Consider the following 14,883-nt stretch of genomic DNA (forward strand, 5'->3'; position numbering starts at 1 on the left):
AGGGAGAAAGACAGAGAGGGAGACAGACAGACAAGCAGACAGAGTTAGATGGACTGAGTGAGACAGACAGACAGACCTAACGATCTTCCCTGAATATCTCCTAGTCATTTGTGTGTGTGTGTGTGTGTGTCAGTGTTTATAAACTTCACTAATTAGCTCAATCAAAAACACCTGTGTGCCTGCAGCTTTTACATGGAGATAAAGCTGTCAAACAAATCCTCAAAACCCCCATAACCGTAGCTCCTATTGATCCGATATTATAACTTGAGAGGAAGGATGACTTGAAGAACAGATGATGTGAAAATTGTGTCTGTAGTGTAAAAAATGTGACTGCACTGCTGATCTAGAAATGGGGTACGGTTGTCTGTGCAAGATCTTTTTAAAGTAAGATTTAACATTGGTCTCTATGGAGCAGAAAGTTGGTTTTCCTCTCAATTAGAGGCTGTTGTGCCAAATGTGTAAATCTGTTGGATTCCACAATAATTTGTCTATGACAAGGACATGATTAGCTACTTTTCTACCAAAGATTACGCATGAAGAGTGAAAATTGTGGAATTCGTGGCAAAATCTAAAAAAACTTAAGATTCTTCACTCTAGCGATAACATTGTGCACTCTGAGCTGTGCAATACACACCCATTATAAAAGCAGAAAAGGACTGAAAAAATCATAAAAGTTAAAATGTTTCTCAACATTTTAAAGTTGAAATGGTGCCTGTAGCTGAAAGTATGAGGAAGAAGAAGGATTTGAAAGTTGAAGTAAGAGGATTTGAACATTTTCTCCATAGACATCCCATTCAAAAGAAAATTGCAAAAAGCTTAATCATTGAAAAGTCATAGCCGGCATGTCCTTAAAGAGCTGAACAGTTTGATATTCGAACGATTTCTGTAGCTTAAAAAATGTGGAAGGAGATACATGCAAAAAACGTACGTGAATCAGCATTCCAACAAATAGGCAGCACAGACTATTCCTGCTCTATTTGTATCTGTTTGAACTCTATACTCAGGTCATGTTGTGGAAGAACTTGTCAAACTGTTTTGACCCAAAACTAATGCATAGTTATTCCCCACACACAAAACACCACCATACACCAGAACTCAATTTAAATCATATATATTTACATTTCATAAAAGTAAAGTTGTCAGAATGCAATGACCTCTAACAAAAGAGAAAAATCAAAAGACAAAAAAAAGAGAAGAGGTTTAAAACTCAATCTATTTGTGGTACAGCAATCAGTGGCATATAAAATCATAATCCTTGTGTACAGTTCATGTACTAGTCGACTGCAAACAATAAATAAAACAATAAGATAAATGTGTCCTCTTTGGTCAGTACAGGAAAAGCAACAAGTCATTTGGTCCGTCCAGATCAAGTCGAACTCTCACTGCAGTTGGTTTTCTTTCACAGCTGGAAGTCAACTACAAATCATCCTGCTGAAGACCCACTCTTACATTCATAACAATATACAACACCTGGTACATGTAGTATGATTATGACACATGAAGAATGAGAACACGGAGAGAGGCAATGCATTAAGAGACAAACAGAAGCGAGGCTAGAAGGTATAAGGTGTGTTCATCGGTGGAGATCCTTCTGGGGATGCGTTCAGTGTGCAGGTCTCACAGTCTGTGGTCGGGAGTGTCCTCCTCACAGTGATGTCCTACTGGTCCACTGAGTGGACCCCTGCCAGAGCTCAAGTGACGGCTGCTTAAAGTTTCAGAACACTACGTGGTCATTTGAGGACAGCTGAAGCCGCCTCCTGGATACAAGACACGGCCTTCTGGATGTCCTCCTCCGTCTGCTCGATGGTGACCACCACTCTGATGCTGAGGACACACAGGTGGAGCAGTCAGACAGTGTCCAGGCTCACGGATCCACGTCAATATTTCAACACTCGTTTCCATACCCAATCAGACATTATAATAGGCTGTGTCAACTGCACAGTAAAGTGGAGACTCTTACCTGGGTGAGGGGAGGAAACGCTCCTCTTTCTCCAGGTAGCGAGCCAGAGTCAGAGCCACGCGTCTCTCCAGACACTAAAAAATATATGGAAACAACTATGAGCCACTAAATAATAATCTCTTGTCATTTAACTCTATATTACATGTCACCGTTTGAACTACAGCTGGTTGTGAGAGAACGTTGAAGTATTGTCCAAAAAACATTTAGCAAATCTGTAGTTCTGAGCATAACACAGTTCAGATTCAAAGCTGCAGAACAAAATTATGTTGTTGTTTGTGTGTTCACTCGGAACATTAATGGCAGAAAAATTTGACAAAGCTGACATTTTTATGACGAGCGGGGGGAGGGGTAAAGGATTAGACATTCCTTTCCCCAGCCATTTGGGGTGTTGGGGTGTTTCCTGTGGGGTCTTTAAATTCTGAAGACGTTAAGGTTTTTTTGGGGGAGTTTTTCCTGTAGTGATGTGAGGGTCCTGGGACAGAGGATGTTGTATGTGTACAGATTTTAAAGCCCTCTGAGGCTAATTTGTGATTTTGGGCTAAACAAAATAAATTGAATTAAACAAAAGTGGACTTACATAGTCTACGATGGTGCGGAGCAGCTGCATGTCAGAGTCTCTGGAGCCAGAACTTCTCTCCAGCTGTAAGTGAAGAGCCGGGGCAAACTGCACTCCAACTAACTTCAGACCTGGAATTCTGTCACACATCAGGAAAAACACAAATCATGACATAATGCAACGCTGTTATAATAGACTATAACACGCATCTATTCATCAACACTGAAGCTCTGAAGACCATTTCATTGTGAATTAATATGTGTCCTTGTCCCTGCTAACTCTGAGTATTAGCCAACCCTCCAGCTCCAGATAAGGCTCTGTGCAACCCTGTCTTCTTCAAAAGGTAAGTTCCTATACAATTAAACTGCATTCTCCATTAAGTTTAGAGAGCAAAGTAGTTCCTCATGGATTGCCGTCACAATCTACTTGCTTAGGTTTAGTAAAAACATCATCTTAAAAATAATAATTTGGCTTAAAAATAAGTACGCCATGGTATTTAAGTTACAAAAGTCAGTTACAATAAGTTGACATTGATTTTGGTTTCACACGGGACACGAAACACCGCCTGGAGCTGATGCCAGCTGACATTGGGCAAAGGCAGGGTTCACCTGGACGGGTCTCCAGACTATCACACGGCTGACACATAGAGACAGACACGCTCACATTCACACCTACAGGAAATTTAGAGGCATCACTTAACCTGAACTGTCTTTGGACTGTAGGAGGAAGCCAGAGAACCTGGAGAGAACTCACACCGACACATGGGAGAACATGCAAACTGCACACAGCAGGGCCGTCTAGCCCGGGAATCCAACCCTACATGCAGTGCACGACAGTGCTAGCCACCACACCACCTCAGGGCTTCGCGACTATATTTCAATGAGTACATTTTATTTAGACTGCACACACATTTTGTTACATAGTATCTTCAACAGAACGAGACGGCAGTCTGAGAAGAAGGGGTGAACTGATGCAGTCCCGGTCACATGTGTCATTACAGAAAACAGCTCCATAGAGAGCTGTGGTGGTGTGGGGATTTTGTGGTGTGTACTGAAACCTGTTTTATTTGTAGATTCCTGTGCAGCTTTTATCTCTATGAAGACACGTAAAGACTCATTGATCTTGTGGTTGATAGCGACTTCATTGTGTGGGTAAAAGATGTTCTTTGTAACCGACCACAGAGAGTCTGCATCAGTGGAACTAGGTTGGACTGATTGTTGGTACAGGTGCTCCTCATAGGTGTGTTCCTTCTCCTGAACCTTAAATCCAAATGAGCTTTGGCTAAGAGAGCGGCAGCTTCGGTTCGTTTGAGTGAAGATGATGGAATGCTGAACCTGGACTATTGATTGAGGAGAAAGCACTTTTTGAATGTTATCAGACACAAGTAATGAACAGGCCTGTTGAAGTATCACAGTGTGCTTCAACCATAACACACTGGAGCTGCTGTGAGCCGCTAACAGTCAGGAAAAGGGACCAGGGGGCCACTGAGGGGAACAAGAGCAACTGTCTGCTGCTGATGTGTGGAACAGAAGGCTGCTGTAAAGTCACTTCCTACAGCATCTTTTTCATTCCATTCAAAGTTATTTCAATATTTTGCACCTACATTTACTCAGATGTTACATTTGTAGGTGCACTGGCACTTTTTCATTCCCTCCTCCCATAATTTGCACCTCTGGTGCCAAACACACAATATTCAGTGGTGCCACATTTCTCTGTGTTTTTTAAGTAAATAGGACGTTTTAGCAGCTACAGAAGGGCCACAAAACTTCAGTAAATACCCCCTTAAGTCTGAGTTTTTAAATGTACAGAATTGGTAGTTATTACAATAATGGTGTCCAATACTAGATCGCTCTATTGTCCCCGATACCCGAACGGACCAATATCTGATACCACTGTTGGTATCGGTGCATTCCTACTTAGTTTTAACAGCAGCAGCTCAAATTGAATTTTAGATAGATTCACACATAAATAGAAGTCTTAACTCAACCGAGTGCATGTGAACTCACCCCTGTAAAGCCTTGTAAATATGTTGGCACTTTTCCCTCAGAATGGTGAAAATGTCTGCAAAACAGATGAAGACAGACAGATGAGTGGACAGAACTGATTGTCATTTAAAATGTACTTCTAATCAGCAGCAAATAGAAAGCTCTCTCTCTTACGATGGCTCGACTAAAATACAGACTGCTCTAAGTAAATCTGTTTACATGGCACCTTTATTTAAAACACAAAGGGCTTCACAGAAACAGCAGTATAGAAATATATATGAGAGAGCGAGAGCGCGAGCGAGAGCGAGAGAGAGAGAGAGAGAGAGAGAGAGAGAGCTGTACCTGGATCCTCCTCCATGATGTTGAGGGCCTCGATGGCGGCAGCAGCCAGCATGGGAGGCAGGGAGGCAGAGAAGCAGTAGCCCTGGCCCGACAGACGCTGCACAACACAATAGAGACTTTTTACTGAACCACATTCATCATTAGGGCCCGAGCAACCGACAACGTCGGGCCATCGAAGGCCCTATTGAAATTGTAGGGGTTATTATTATTCTGATCTATATTTTTGCCTTTTGGGAGCATTTTGGGGATACTTGCCATGCATAGAGGTGTGACAGAGGTGCCATATTTGAGTGTAAAAAAATGTCTCTCTAGCGCCCCCTACAAGGCGGACCGGCGACGCCCCTCGGCCAGTTTATCCGATTGACTTGAAATTCAACACACATGTCCAAATCCGCTAGATCTAAAAAAAGCCTCTCAGACCCCTAAGCTCCGCCTACTTAGATTTTCCGTCATCTTGAATTTAGTGAAAAACACAGCTTTGCGAACTCCTCCTACATGCTGGGTCCAATTGCTATTACATTTGCTGTGGATCATTACTGGATGTAGATCACTCAGATTTATCAAAAGCTTTTTGATATCTCTTTGCGTTGACAAGATATGGACCAATGAACTTCTTAGGGGCATGGCTTAATATCAATACACATCTTCTCAACCATTTGTCGAAAATTCACAAAACTTTCAGCATATGTGCACATCGCATCCCGTAACATACCCTGAGATTTTTGTTGCATTCAACAAATAGGGGGCGCTACAGTAAACCTGCAAATTTGTGCTTTTTGGCACTTTTTCCATTTTTCTGCCTTCGTACTTTAACGAACTTCTCCTAGAGAATTTATGTGATCCACTTCAAATTTGGTCAGGATGCTCTTAAGACCTTTGTGATTAAAAATTATTAAAAGCTAAAGGTTTCGTCAAAGAATCTTGACGTGGCGTGGCGGCCATTTTGCATCATTTTTATGAAAAAACAAGTTGTTATAACTCCAAGGTACATTATCCAATCCTCACAAAACTGCTTATGCATGATGCCACTTCAAGCCTGAACATACATCAATTGAAAAAATGTAAATAACTCATAGCGCCGCCTACTGGCTGAAGGAAATATGGTTTAGTGGGTTGGGATGCTCAAAAAATCATGACACTTTGCACATGTGTCAAAGGCATTGGAAGAAATATTTTCAATGATTTTTGGACTTGGCCATTTTAAATTCCCTCTGTAGCGCCCCCTACAATATTTCAAAAGAGCAGCCCCGGAGCTACGTTTGAGCTACATGTATGAAACTTGGTTGGCACATGTATCCTATGGAGACTTAAAAATAAGTCTCCTGGCACCATGCTCTAAAATCTACCGAAGTCGGCCATTTTGATTTTGGTGTAATTTTTCCATAGCATTGGACTATTTGCAAAGCATAATTTCCAGCATCAGGCGGTCCACACGGGATTAATGACGGTTCACTCTCGGACGCGCTGTCCGACGGTCGCGGACGTTCTCGCCCGCCCTGGCTGGAGTCCCGCCGGCACCCCGACGTGCCGGAGGATGCGAGGGCCCGTTCATCGCTGCTCGCAGCTTTAATTAGGATTGGGATTCTGACACTGAAACCAAATATTGAAATATCCTAGTAAAAAACAATACCTACCTAAAGTCAACGTAGTAAATAGGAAATAACTGACTGCGTTTCATTTCACCCCGTTGAAGTTAATATTTGGTAGAAGCACTTTGACAGCACCCATTAAAAACCCTGTGAAGAGGTCTCAGATCAGCTTTACTTTGTCCAGTTTCACTGTCAGTGAACAGCTTTTCTGGACCGGAGAGAGGTCTGGACATTCCTGCATAGCTCTGACTTTACAAGTGTGCAGGAAACTGTTCACACCTCATTAAACATCTATTTTGGGATACTTCTTAACAGGCCTCAGAGAACTCCCTCAATAGAACTGGTTTAACAGTGGACCATATTAAAAAGTAACAGAGCAGAAATATAGACGCCATCCAGGGAAAATACGAAACACGTAACCCCTATTGTATGATTACAGATGTGCAGTCCATGCAGTGTTTTAGAATACCAGCAGGGGACAAGCCACAAGACTAAACTGCAAAAACTGACAAAGTGGCAGCTCGTCATTTATTCAACTAGAATGGAGAGAAGCTGGTTGGATTTTACCTGGTGGTCGATGACAAAGGAGCGTCCACAGCAGAAGCCTCCGATGGAGGCCACGGCGTTCTCCATGTTGGCGCTGATCAGGTCAATGTCATCGATCTGCATGGTAAGGAAAGAGCAACATAATATCATTACACACAGGAGAAACATGTACAAAATGGAGACAAATAGGCCCAACATGTTTTTAGATTTCAGAGACCGGGGCGAAACAATGATGTAAAATGCCGAGCTAGTAAAAGTAGCCACTCACCCGAGGCAAGTGGTAAAAAATAATTAAACACTTTATATTCAGATGTGAAAGTAGCTAAGGATTTATCATTTTTATATATTTATTCATTCATTCATGTGCAAAATCAATGTATGTATGTGCACTTCATATTTCCTACCTCATATGTGCAATAATGTGTATGACTTTAGTTTGGTGGCGTTAGAGAAGATGTGGGCAGTTTGCTGCCAGTTTGAGAGCAAGATGGATAAAACGTTTGTTTGTATTTGATAACTAACAAATCAAACAACTTGGAAAGAGGAAAGTAAAAATCTACTTCAGTAGATTACTGACCCACTTGTCCGACCAAGTGAAAAAAAGCACTAAACATTGAACCCTATACAGCATGTCTCTGTGTACAGCTGAGTGTACTCACATCGACCCCAAAGTGCTCGGTGACTCCTCGGCCGTGTTCTCCCAACACTCCAAAAGACATGCTCTCCTCCAGAAAGATCCGAACCTTGTACTTGTACTTCAGCTTCACCTGGAGGTTTCCACAACACAACCGATGAGCAATAGAGCGGAGGCATGTAGGAATACAACAGTGATCATGCCATATTAGATACATATTCCATGTTTAGAGTAATGCAGCAGCAGTTCAGGCATCCACACTCTGGGATCTGTAGTTTGTGTTGTTCATCTTTTGTCTTGAACGCTCACTGTTGAAAGGGTGACTTTTAGACCTCGGTCAGGCTGACACATACTGTCTCCTTACCTGCTTGTCTCCCTACCTGTTTGTGCTTCTACCTAACCTGCCTGTCTCCCAACCTGTTCTTGCCTGTCTGTCTGTCTCTCTACACACACTCTGACCGGGCATTCATTGAGTCTTTCCCAAGCTGCTAGCTTGGCAGCTGTGAGTGCTCATAATAGCCATGTTTGTTTTTTAGCATTCATTAGAAAACTACATTTTACTTGATCACATTTGAACACGATTGAACGCATCATGCAAGTTAATTTAGCTTCCATTAACGTTAGCTCTGTGCTGTCTGCAGACGAGCCGGTCACTGCTATTACTCGGAGCAGTATGCATGGGAATGAATTAAACTTTTAAAATGTTTTTAAGGCTGTTCCTCCAAGGATTATTTTGGACTTACTTCACTCACCAACATGTTGTATGTGTGTCTCTGTGGATGTGATGTAACCATCTGTGCCGCCATAAAAAACTATCATAACGTCAACCCACATGTGTAAACGTGACCGGCAAAAAAATCAGGAATATGAAACTGATCATCTGTCATGGCCGATCAGCTGATAAACATCTGGTTTCCATCAGCTGCCGATCGATCGGTGAATCTCTACTTATCAGTTGGATCATTTTTAATATCTAGCATATTCTGTCTGGATTCTCCAAAGTGTCCGAACCCTGCTTAAATGTTCAGACCCTATTTATTATATATTTATGGCATCTTAAAACTTTTTGAGCTACACTTGTGTGTTGTCTACCTTTTGTTTGTCCGGTTATGGCGTTTTTACACTAATTCCTAACAGATAGATTTACTACAGAAAAAAGGAAGCCCGAGGGCTTACTTCAGGCACACTCTCACCGAGTTAAAATGCCTTCATTATTTATGACGGCATATCAAAGTACTAAATACAAAAGGAGAACGGCCCCCGGTTTCAACCCGCACTGTGTCCTCCTCACTTTGATATGCTCTAAGGGAACATTTTATGGTTGTACATGTGCCTCTTGATAATCACTGAATCATTGCTCCCCCTGACAGCACCCCTGCACAGTTTATGAATCCATGATATTAGTTTTATTGTGGAAGATGATACTCAGTCTTTCTATTTACCAGTTCAGGCAGAGGACAGATGTCTGCAGTGTTGATGTACAGACCCTCCACAAGAATAAACTTCCGGGTCACTCGGGCTTTACGAGGATTCTGCCACAGAAACAAACTATGTTAGTTTATGAGACTTTGACACTAGACAGTAAGGCATGAATACAGAGTAGAAACAGCATTATAAAAATACAGCTCGCAGTTCAAACACTTTGGGCTACATTTGCTAGCATGAAAACACAAGGGACCCCCCCCAAATAAAACCCCTGAACTAACCTTCTGGTCCTCCAGCTCCTGCTCCTTGAGCATCCTCTCCAGATCCTCCATGTCGTTGTGTTTGAAGTATTTGATGAAGCTGCGGGACGCTTGAAGACCCTTCTGGATGGAGAAGCAGGCCGCCTCGTCCCTGAATACACGGAGAAAGACACAACACAAAACTAAAAACACAACAGGCCACGCTGACATATGCAGGCTTCAGATGGTAGAAGTGGTTTTCCTGTGCCGAACCTTTAAGGAACTAACAGTGCTGCCTGACAGTAATTGTAGTAACAGTCTTTATTTGTCATATGCACAACAATAACAGTGGAGCCGTCATTCTCAGGTAAAGTAAAAGGTGATTTGTTTCTGAGTCTGAAGTCCGATCACTGAATCCTGGTTTAATAATGCTCTACACACGTTAGCAGAGACAATACTCACACAAAGATGATGTCGCCCCTCTTGGAGTAGGCAGGGATCGCACTGGCGATGGTCGCAAAGCCGTAAGAATAGATGATGGCTTCTTCTGTTTTCATGAATTTGGCCAGACGACTCTCCAGCTCCAGGTGAACATCTGGGGAACAGAAACAAGAACATAGTTACTAAGAAGTTACACCAGAGTTCACTGTGAATTCTTATTTACTATGATAGAACATATTTAGGCTTGCATGGAATAAACTAACATGGTTCAATGAGGATATGATGAAAGACTGTGTGGCAATAAAATACATTTCAAATATGACTATTATGGCTTAATAACCACTGTGGAAGTGCTCTACAGCGCTATGGGGCCATGGTTTTAGAAGCAGACCTCTGTTTTGTTTCTATTTTATGCACGAGCACATTGGTGATGACATATGCACTCCTGCCTACAAATGCGGGGAAGACAAATACTGTTAGCTGGTAAACTCTCTTAAGTGACAGTGCAAATGTTTTATGGAAGAAGGAACTGCATTCGAGACATTTTGGTGTTGAAAGCAAACTGGCCAATCATAGCATAGCATCAGTCAGCCCTGACCAGGATCAGACAACGGCTCTGCTCCATAGACTTTCATCGATGGCTTCAGATGTTCTTCATTTTTATACTGGTCTTTGGATTTGGAGCTCGTCATGGTCAAGTATCAGAGGACATGAGAATGTCATTTGAAACCCTCAGGAGAGCAGTTTCAGTAGTGTTTTTTACGGAACCCAGACTGGAATTTGTCATACATGTTGTGCCTCTTCAGTGCAGCAGTAAGTTGGTTGGCTACCACTTTCTCTAAGATTTTTGAAAGGAACGGTAGTTTTGATATGGGCCTATAGTTCATACGCAATGCCAGATCTAAGTTGGGTTTCTTTAATATAGGCTGGATAGTGGCATGTTTAAAATGGGACGGGGCAATTCCTGTAGACAATGATGAATTAACAATAGATGTTACAGTAGGGCCAATAATTGGCTGAAATAGAGATCATGGCTTTGTTTTGTTAATTAAGTCCATCAGGTCTTGAAGGCTGATAGGCTGGAAAGAGTCCAGAACAGTGGGAGATTGAGAGGAAATACAGGTAGATGAAAAAATCCCAGGCTGAATACCAGACCTAATAGCTATTACCGTATCAATAAAATAGGTAAGGAACTTGTTACAATCGTCAACAGAACAGCATGGCATTGTAGAGACAGACGGTGAAAGAAATCTATTAATTGTGTCAAACAAAATCTTGGGATTTCTCTTTGAGGAAGAAATTAAGTTGGCAAAATAAGCAGTTCTAGCTTCCTTTACTCTAGCATTAAAAGAAAGTCTGAGGTCTTTGAGATATGAGCGATGCACTTCGAGCCCAGTGGCTTTCCATAGCCGCTCTGTCCTGCGACACTTCCGTCTCAGGCTTCCAGTATCTTTGGGATTGTGTTTTCTTGACCGAGCGAGGTCTCAGCCTATCATTGTCAGCCTTGGTGGCTACTCAGGCTCCACCCCTTTGCAGAATATCCACATTTGAGCAAACCTTTGGAGACATACTGTGAACAGCCTCTGCGTTTACTCTACAGACTATTGAATTAGTGGATAGTGGATTGACAACAGAAGATGAAAAGCACATAAGAAGTTTCCACTCACCAAAAGTTCCATAGAAGCCCCTGGGACCACATGTGCCCACACCATATTTCTTCAGTGATTCCAAAGCTTTTTGCTGTATTAAGGAGAAAAAAATCAAATGGATTGGAAGCTCCATTAAAACACAGATGCTCACTGGTAGCATGTCGAAATACAGGTAGTAATGGCTTAAATAATGACTACTGACCTTAACCCGCTCATTGTCCAGGAGACCCAGGAAGTTAAATGAAGCAAAGTTAATGCACTCTTTTCCATTGATGGTGATTTTGTGGCTGGGAGGCCTGTAATGGAAAACAGTGTGTTTAGCTGCAATAGTGTATGGACTTCAGAGCCCACAGCAACACGTTCACTGAGGTCTCTACTTCAACGAGCAGAGACATGAAACATGCTAAACCTGGGGAATCCATCACAGTGAGAAACATGTCTTGTCTTATTTTATTGGTGTCACAGTCAGATTATTTAGTTTGGTTGATATTTAGTTTGTTTAGATGCATTTGGCAAATAACACACAGGACACTGGTATGTTTAACAATGGAAAGAAGAGCAAGTGTCAGACACCGAGCATGTCTGCATGCTTTCCTCTTTTTCATTTGGCCCGATGACAACAGTACTATTTAACACAGGTAGAGGTGGTCCGGGCACCACTCTACATGCATAATACTATTAGGTGTGGAAAGCTACAAGAAAATGTTTCACAATTAAGATATGTAACACAAATGTACCATATCTATTTCAAGGCTTCTGATTTCATGTTCAACTTCATTTATATAGTGAGGCTTCATATTGGTCTAACATGGTCAATATGAATGGTGTTGAGAACCATCTAGATAAATAGTGGAGCACACTTGGATGGATCCTTGGCTTCAGACAACATTAAAAAGCAGTGTCTGAGTGTCTTACCCTGTGACCACATCATAACTGAGGGAGGGATGGTCTTTGGAAACAGGAGGAACCAGAGGCTCCGGCTGCCACTCCTCAATGAGGTCCTCCTTCTCCTGCAACACAGAACCACATGACAGCGGTTTGGTGACTGACTGAGACACTGACTGAGACACACGCGCACACACACACTTGTCTTCCTCTGTGATGTGCTGCTGAGCTTACCTTCTCTGTCAGTTTATAGGTCTCGTGAAGTTTGTAGGTCTTAGAGAACAGAAGTCTGATGATCCACAGTATGAGGATCCCCTCCAGGATCAGGTGATAAGCCGGGGCCTGAAGGACACGGGGACATGAGGATTAGTTTGGGGTCAGACTGGTGAATGTGTGTGGACTGTGTTTAAGTCCGGTCAATTGTTGTAACTGTACAGTCACACGAGGCGATGTTCTCGCTGAATGTGGGTGGTACCAAGTGGAGTCCACCACCACACGCGTCCACACTGTGCATTCCAATACCTATACTAGCACACTATTTAGTATGCCAGACAATTATTTAGTATGTCCCAATACATACTGTGTCAAATGCAGTGTACCAACATCCGGTTGCATTTTTCAAGCCAGCATGCTTTTCTGGCTATTCTGTCCCACAATCCTTTGCGTCAAAGATATATGAGCAAAGTTCAAGGTCATGAGGAAGTAGTCTGTCCCAACTGAAGGCAAACTGCATGCTACAGTATGTACTTTGTGAGAGCAGCTGCAGTATGTACTAAAAGAAAAAAGAAAAAGTATAATTTTTCGCACGCGTGATGATAAAAATATTTATATCTCATGTTTACCAATATAATGCCATTCCCCAATTTGAATTGTGGTAATCTGTGTCTGATAATTTATCATGTTGACCAAACCAAGAGATTTATTACTGTTTCTTTTTTTAACCAGTTGTCTTTTAGGGCCATCTGATCTTCTTGCAGTTTATTGTTTTATGAAATAGAAAGTAACCATTCCACTTCTTACACAACGCACTGGCATGAGAGTCAACCCGTCAGAGACATCCCGTGGACTGGACACCACAGGAGAAGGATCACAGTTAGGCCCAGTCTCCACACTCAGGGGCCACAAAGTCTGTGAGGGTTTAGTTCTGTCCCACTGTGGAGAGTTTAAGGGCTCTCTCACAGACATTTTGAGCCCTTTAAGAACACTTTACGTAGTCTGCATTTCTGCAGACTTTGTCTGTGGGAATTACCCACAATTCATAGCAATGTGACATTAAACACGTTCAAATCAGGGAGTAAAAAGTGTTAAATAAATACTTACAATGGTACATCACATGATATGATATAATGTTGTAATGGTAACGTGATATGTTCCAGCAAAGTGCTGTCCCATTCGTATTTACACCGTTTCAGTCTCTCACACTCAACCACTTAACAGGTGATGTCAGTGAGTCCTGAGGGTTCAGGGTGTAAGGCCTTAGGGGGACACTGGGACTGGGCCTGAGAGAACCTTAACTCACAGCTTCTATGATGACACATCCAGTGAAATAAAAATAACATTGTCCAGCCTGGTCTCATTCTATAACATTCCTCCATAGAATGTGGAGATCTTAAACTATGATGTCATAGAACTTGTCTTGTTTGGTTTTTCTCTGATATCTGCTAGCTTGTCTGATTCCTGAAGGTCACCACAGGACTTAATTATCTAGTTCATTTTCTAGCATAGTTTAGGAGTTTCTCCTCAGTAGCTCAACACATGAAGCATTGTGGTATGGGCTAAAGCTGTAGTGTTACTAACAAGCAGGACATTTTCTTAAAAATACCAATTGTGTCGACTTCTAAGAACAAAACCACCTTTAGATGGATTTATGTACACTTATAAAAGTAAGTTACATCACTTCAACTCGCCAATGTTCAAGCTCACTACACACTACACACTACAGTACAATTCTTTATAGCTTTATAGCTTTACTATTCATCTTGGCTTTAACACTACAGTTAATCGGTTTCGATAACATTGGATACTTTTGTGGCTAGCTACGGAAGAAGCTAAAGATTTTCAAGGAACAGCAAACTTCCTTGTTCCTTCGCCTCCTCACGCTGACTGGTTGCTACCACAGGGAGCAGCTATCACACGACACGCGATTGGCTGATAGGTTGTCCAACGCCCTCCCCGAGCCGCGGATACTTCCCGACGGAGAAGTTTGCGATAAACATCCTCGGAACAAAATTTAAATCATCGACGAGTAGCTAAACATACAAAGAATGTACTTGTGAACGCAAGTGTCTACCCAACAGAGTTGCAAAAGGAAGAAACTTGCCTCGTAAAATGCTTGAACCATTTCCACCAACACCCATTGCTGCCCGGACGCCATGTTTATCTTCTCTCTATTACGTCATCAATGCTGCATTTACGTTCCACAAGAAAATTGTAGACCTGAGCGTCCGTTCATAAGAGACAGTAACCCACTGTCACATGACCTCAGCAGTGTGTTCAGTGTGTGTGTGTCACTTAGGGATTTAGGATGAAGCTGTATTAGGAACTTTCCAGGATATGAACTGTGCCACCATGGGTTCTTATGGGTTGAATATCCAAAGGTGGTTTAATCGTCATATGCTTCAAATCTCCACTA

General features: G+C 42.2%; 1 protein-coding gene across 1 annotated transcript; it reads right to left on the reverse strand.

Moving 5' to 3' along the window:
* Positions 1-256: 256 nt before the first annotated feature.
* sptlc1 (serine palmitoyltransferase, long chain base subunit 1) lies at positions 257-14,641 on the reverse strand. The gene is made up of 15 exons (XM_079179612.1): positions 14,572-14,641; positions 12,486-12,593; positions 12,282-12,376; positions 11,569-11,662; positions 11,385-11,457; positions 9,739-9,871; positions 9,319-9,448; positions 9,055-9,144; positions 7,638-7,745; positions 7,000-7,095; positions 4,844-4,940; positions 4,523-4,577; positions 2,538-2,655; positions 1,961-2,034; positions 257-1,824 (listed from the first exon to the last, which is right to left on the reverse strand). Exons 1-15 carry the CDS (start codon positions 14,623-14,625, stop codon positions 1,731-1,733), a joined length of 1,419 nt encoding a protein of 472 aa, XP_079035738.1. The 5' UTR covers positions 14,626-14,641; the 3' UTR covers positions 257-1,730.
* Positions 14,642-14,883: the final 242 nt, after the last annotated feature.

Source organism: Pholis gunnellus (genome assembly GCF_910591455.1).
Source record: "Pholis gunnellus genome assembly, chromosome: 18".
Taxonomy (NCBI): Eukaryota; Metazoa; Chordata; class Actinopteri; order Perciformes; family Pholidae; genus Pholis; species Pholis gunnellus.

Excerpts from the sequence above, each read along its gene's own strand:
- sptlc1 (XM_079179612.1), bottom strand. The coding sequence starts at position 14,625 with ATGGCGTCCGGGCAGCAATGGGTGTTGGTGGAAATGGTTCAAGCATTT. Across the intron at positions 12,594-14,571 it reads TGGTTCAAGCATTTTACGAG|GCCCCGGCTTATCACCTGAT; the intron begins GCAAGTTTCTTC and ends CGTGTCCTTCAG. Across the intron at positions 9,872-11,384 it reads GGGCTTCTATGGAACTTTTG|ATGTTCACCTGGAGCTGGAG; the intron begins GTGAGTGGAAAC and ends TCTGTTCCCCAG.